Raw genomic sequence first — 5887 nt, forward strand, 5'->3', positions numbered from 1 at the left:
GTAATCTTTTGTAACATTATAAATGTCTTTACTGTCACTTGATCAATTTAATGCATTTTTGTTGAAAAAAGTATTAATTTATTAAAGAAAGTATTTTTGCTGATCCCACATTGTTGAACAGTAGTGTTTTAAAAGGAATAGTTCACCTAAAAATGAAAATTCATTCACATAAATGATAGAAGTTGAAATTTATAGTTATAGTTATAACAAACATACCTAATTTCACTTGGAAAAAGTTTAATTTCAACAGTTTCGGGTAGGGGTGTGCGATATATATCATATACAATAATATCGTAATTGTTGTTAAAACTATATGCGATTTGACACTATCGAGTATATTGCAAAAACCAAACAAAAACACACCCAGAGAGTGCACACATACACTACGTGATGTAGGTTAGACCACATTTAGAGTCCACGCTTTCACTGCAAGATTTAGTCTATTAAAATACATTTACATTTCCCCCAAAATTCAAGATAAGTGGGCAAAAATGCCCCTGTATAACTTTTATGTCTTTTATATTTATATCATCTGACATAGTTAATATCACACGAAGAGTGACGTTTTTTCTCCAAACATCAGCACGATTGCAAATGTGATATTGATTTGATGAACAGTTCAATAAACAAGAAGTTAATTTTAAGTGACTTAAAGGGATAGTTCACCCAAAAATGAAAATTAGCCCATGATTCACTCACCCTCAAGCCATCCTAGGTGTGTATGACTTTCTTCTTTCAGATGAATCCATTCGGAGTTATATTAAAAAAAATGTCCTGGCTCTTCCAAGCTTTATAATGGAAGTGAATGGGTGTTATTTTTCAGTAGTCTAAAAAAAGTTCAATAAATTACATCCATCCATCATAAAAAAGTGCCTCATACGGCTCTGGGGGGTGAATAAAGGCCTCTTGAAGCAAATCGATGCGTTTGTGTAAGAATAATATCTATATTTAAAACTTTATAAACCGTAATCTCTAGCTTCCGCTAACTGTTGTATGCACGTTCAATACGGCGGATGATGTAGGCGTAGTGTAAGCTCCAGTGAGAAGTGTCTAATGCGGAAGCGCAGCGGAGAGAGCAAAACAAAACACTGGTCACGAATTAGAAGTGCAAAACGAGGATTTGTAAAGAAAAACATTGGAGGATTTCGATTATAAGCCAAGAGGAGACTGGTTTTCCTTTGCTAAAGTAAGGAAACTTTGCTTCCTTTGCTCCTGTAAACAAAATGTGGTTCTCGCGAGACTAGCGTATACTCATAGGCACTTACGCTACATCCAACGTCATCCATACGACAGTTAGCGGAAGCTAGAGATTACGGTTTATAAAGTTTTAAATATGGATATTTTTCTTACAAAAATGCATTGATTCGCTACAGGATGCCTTTATTCTCCCCCCGGAGCCGTGTGAGGCACTTTTAATGATGGATGGATGTGCTTTATTGGACTTCTTTTGGACTATTGAAAAATAACACCCATTCACTGACATTATAAAGCTTGGAAGAGCCAGGACATTTTTTAATATAACTCCGATTGGATTCGTCTGAAAGAAGAAAGTCATACACACCTAGGATGCCTTGAGGGTGAGTAAATCATGGGGTCATTTTCATTTTTGGAAGAACTATCCCTTTAATAGACACTTGTTTTTGCTGTATTTCGACAACGAAAATAGCTCCAAACAAAGCCACAGCAGAACTGTTTTGCATCTCTGAGCAACACACGATAGTGTCTCGTTACTGAATTAATCAGCCATTTGAACGAATCGGTTGAATGAATGACTCAATGACTCACTCATGTAGTGATTTGCCGCAACCTACTGGCGATTTTAGGTTTATATTTAAAGTATATTTTCCCTCTTTTTCCCCAAAAATCATTTCAAATATCAGTATTAACAAAAATCTGTATTAAAACTCTCAGTATTAAAAAAACATTAATTATGCATTTGTAACTGCAGGTATAATGCATTAATGTCCTGCATTAAACAGTCTGTGTGAATGCATCTAAATGCCACTTCAGAAGCAGATTCTGTGGCACCTCTGCTTTGCAAACACAAATTTGATTTTGATCAAAAAACTGATTTTATTTGATTTTTAACAGCCCTATAGTGTGTTACTATTTGAATTTACCAATTAAATGTAATAATTTGACACAAAAGATGATGCATACATTTAATTAGGTTAGAAAAAATTGGCCTTAGGGGCCATTCACATATCACGTTTTTTGCGAGCTCAAGTTCGTTATTTCAAATGAAGACGCGCGGCAGTCGCGCTTATAATGTAAGCGACGCAGTTGCGACGTGCACGCGGTGCGACACGCTCATTTTTTCCAGGCACGTCCGCGCCGTATCCAGATAAAAACATTTCAACTTGTCAGAATGCCGCAAGCGCACCGCGGGTCATGTGACAAGAACCAACCAATCAGCTTCATCCTTTCCCGTAACAACATTGAAAGCTCAGCCAAGATGAAAGAACAGCTGATCATAGCTGTACAGGGATAGCCATTTTTAAATAAATTTAGTAGCAGAGCTACTGCAAGCGATTTTTAGTGCTGCAAATCCATTTATCCTTTGCTGAAACTTCCGAGTCTTCATGGAGAGCGCAGGTCATGGTTGCTTAGCAACGGCAGACGCCTCCGGAGCGCAAGTGCCCGAACGCTTTGGAAAAAAGCAGAAAGCGGCGCGCCTAGCGTTTTCTACGCGTTTTAGGCGCGACATGTGAACGGCCCCTTATAAAGGTAAAAATGCCCGTGAAAGGTAAAAGTCAATTTAAACTTATTGGAAAAGTTCGTTTCTGTTACTCCTGTAAACTAATCATTGCACAGAATATGAAGAATATCAAAAGCTTTGGGAGTCAGCAGTCCACGGAAGTCCTAAACCTGCCAAAGTACCAGCACAATAACACACTCAGCAAAATATCGTCTAATTATCGTTATCAACAAAATTCCAGAAAATATTATCGAGATATCATTTTTTGTCATTATCACACACACCTAGCTTTGGGTTATATTTGTTCCATTTGCCCTCTGTAATATCAGCCCTCTTCCTCTACCCTTTGACCTTGAGCCTTTTTATTCTTTTCCTGTTCTCCTCCTGGTCCCTTATCTCCTAAAGGACAGACACCTGGCTTTAATCTTTAAGGTACATGTTAAATATTTTATGAGTGTGCAAGTGTTTTGAAATTAGTGTCTGTTAATAATATTAGTTTTGCTTCATCGGTCATTTTTTCTTTTTCTCCTAACCTCTGTCGTCTTATTCTTTTTCTGCCCATCATTTTGTCTTGCACTTCCATCTATTCGAATCAACTGGACTTGTTCTGTATTGTTTGTATTCATTTTAATATTTGATTGGATATATTTTTCTGAATGTCTTCTTTTTTCTCCATTTGGTTTTTTATGTCGTCAGTATGTTTCACATCACCGTTATGCACTAATGCATCTCTCGACTGATCACATGAACATACATACAATGACTATTATATTTGCTTATACTTAGGGATTTGAATATACCCCTAACCCTGAGTATTACACTTGGTGTGTAACTTGCAGTGCTGGGTAGTAACTGAATATTTTTAATGTAGGTTAGGTTACACATTATTTTACAGTGTCCTTGTTACAGTGTAATTGTGCATTTACGTACTAAGTAATATTAATTAACAACATGTACTTACTGTAGGGTTAGGATTAGTGTCTGGTGTAGGGTTATTGCATGTAATTATGCATAATTTTATTTATTGAAAGATTACATATTCACACAATGGCAGCAAATTATTCATAATTTATTGATTCTCTGATGGCGGTTAATGGTCACATGACATGTAGGTAAACAAACAAAATATTTATTTTTTTAATCAAAACATATTTAATTTCCTGTTTTAGTATTTTATTATTTTAAAATATTTTTTTAATATTACATTTTTATGATATATTAATTATTAGCTTTTCTTAAACTCGCTAACCCCAGTTTGATTTTTTTTGTATATTTTTCATAGAGAATATATTTTCTGAAATGAATATACAAAATAATAATTTAAATTAATTTAAATTATGTGATAAATGGGTCAAAAGTAAAAGTAATCAAAAAGTAGTCAGAATACATTACCTAAAATGTGTAATATAATAGATTAGGTTACTAACTATAATTTTACTAACTAGAAATCAGTAACGGTCTACAATTGTTAAGTAACCTACCCAGCACTGGATCTTACACTGTTTGTGCTTCAGACATGAATAATACCACAAATAATACGGCTAGTTGAGGAGAGTTGTGTTAGAACTTTTCTGTGCCATCAGACTTAAAGTTTTTGCCAGGTGGATGATAAAAAGGGCAGCAAAATCCCATACACTTTTTAAAAATAAGTTCTTTATTGGCAACGATGGTTCCATGAAGAACTTTTAAAGGGGTCATATGATGCGATTTAAATGTTTCCTTTCTCTTTGGAGTGTTACAAGCTCTTGGTGCATAAAGAAGATCTGTAAAGTTGCAAAGACTAAAGTCTCAAATCCAAAGAGAGATATTCTTTATAAAATTTAAGAGTCAACCACGCCTACCTAAAATGCCTCAATAATGTTCTTTTTAGCAGCATCATATGACCCCTTTAACATCCATGGAATCTTTCCTGTGCACAAAAGTCTTTATAGTGAAAAAAGTTTCTTTAGATTATTAAAATGTTCTTCACACTAAGAAAAAAAAAAGGTTTTTAAGAAGGGACCCTAGCAACCAACCAATGAGGCGGCAGCTTTTGCATGAACAAAAACACACATTTTCATCAGAAAATGCTTCAATCTGATTTTGACCGCTTTCTCTTTCCATCGCAGGACTCGGGACATCCTTGCACAGCAAATGATCCGGACAGCTGCCTCACCCCCGTCTCTCCCCAGCATTTCATAGACCTCTTCAAGTTCTGAAGTTCAGAATGTTCTTGGACCTCTTGCCTTTCGATCTCCTTTGGAACACCTGCAAAAAAAGACCTCTAACACTGATAAAACATTTTCACCTTTTCAACGCTGTGCTCCAAACCATGTCCGTCCTTCTCCTCTTTTACATTTCCCAGACAGTTGTTCTGTGATTAAAATGTTCAAACTTCCGACAATGTAACTAATGACTGAATTTTCTGTTGCCTCACCCAAACTTTAAGGGCTTATGGAAAGATGTCATAATATTAGTGTTGCTTACATATTTGTCCACTTTTTTTTCTCCCTCGTTGTGTTCTCAGACAATTCATCTGTTCTTTAAGCACAGAAAGATGGGAGATGAACAGCAAAAAGAGTCAGGATTTGTGAAGGATTTTTTGTTAAAAAAGGGGAAAAAAAAAGAAAAACTTGATTTTGGGAAAGACAAACTGAAGTGAAAAGAGATCCTAAGCAGAGATTATATTGTCTTTTCATGTATGTATTTTCATTTCTATACCAATGAAATGCACGTCAGAAGTAGCCTTAGATAATGTTTACGTGAGCTCTCCTGTTGTTTTGTCATGCTGTGCGTATATATTTGATGTGTCAACACTAAAGTGTACATTTGTTGCACAAAACAACTTTTTACGATACATTTTTGTCAAATCTGTCGCGAGGGCAGATGGAAAATCTAATGTAAGCCTTGCTATTTATGAACAAATGTATTTTATATCCTTTCTCTGAACTTTGTAATATTCCTTTACTATTCCAATAATTTAAATGTCATTGAAATGGCTGTGTAGGATGTGTTTGGTACTATCAAGCATTTGCAAGAAACAACGTTACCTAAAATAATTAAAACCTTTGGGGGAAATGTCTTATTGTATTGGTATTGTCTTGCACTTGCTCACTAATAGATCATCTGCAGTGAATGGGTGCCGTCAGAATGAGAGTCCAAACAGCTGATAAAAACATCACAATAATCCACAAGTAATCCACACAAGTC

General features: G+C 35.4%; 1 protein-coding gene across 4 annotated transcripts in view; it reads left to right on the forward strand.

The window, feature by feature from the left end:
• Positions 1–5212, forward strand: part of LOC107697951 (F-box only protein 25-like) — a 13496-nt gene extending 8284 nt beyond the window's left edge. For 3 of the 4 annotated variants that reach the window (XM_016498840.1, XM_016498841.1, XM_016498838.1), the window contains exons 10-11: positions 3104–3130; positions 4807–5212. In XM_016498840.1, the coding sequence (XP_016354326.1) occupies positions 3104–3130; positions 4807–4896 (117 nt within the window). In that variant the 3' untranslated portion in view covers positions 4897–5212. The remainder of the gene's footprint in view (positions 1–3103; positions 3131–4806) is intronic. The other variant, XM_016498839.1, reaches the window with a different exon arrangement.
• The last annotated feature ends 675 nt before the right edge of the window (positions 5213–5887 follow it).

The sequence above is a fragment of the Sinocyclocheilus anshuiensis genome, unplaced genomic scaffold (genome assembly GCF_001515605.1).
Source record: "Sinocyclocheilus anshuiensis isolate Anshui unplaced genomic scaffold, SAMN03320099.WGS_v1.1 scaffold78, whole genome shotgun sequence".
NCBI classification, from domain to species: domain Eukaryota; kingdom Metazoa; phylum Chordata; class Actinopteri; order Cypriniformes; family Cyprinidae; genus Sinocyclocheilus; species Sinocyclocheilus anshuiensis.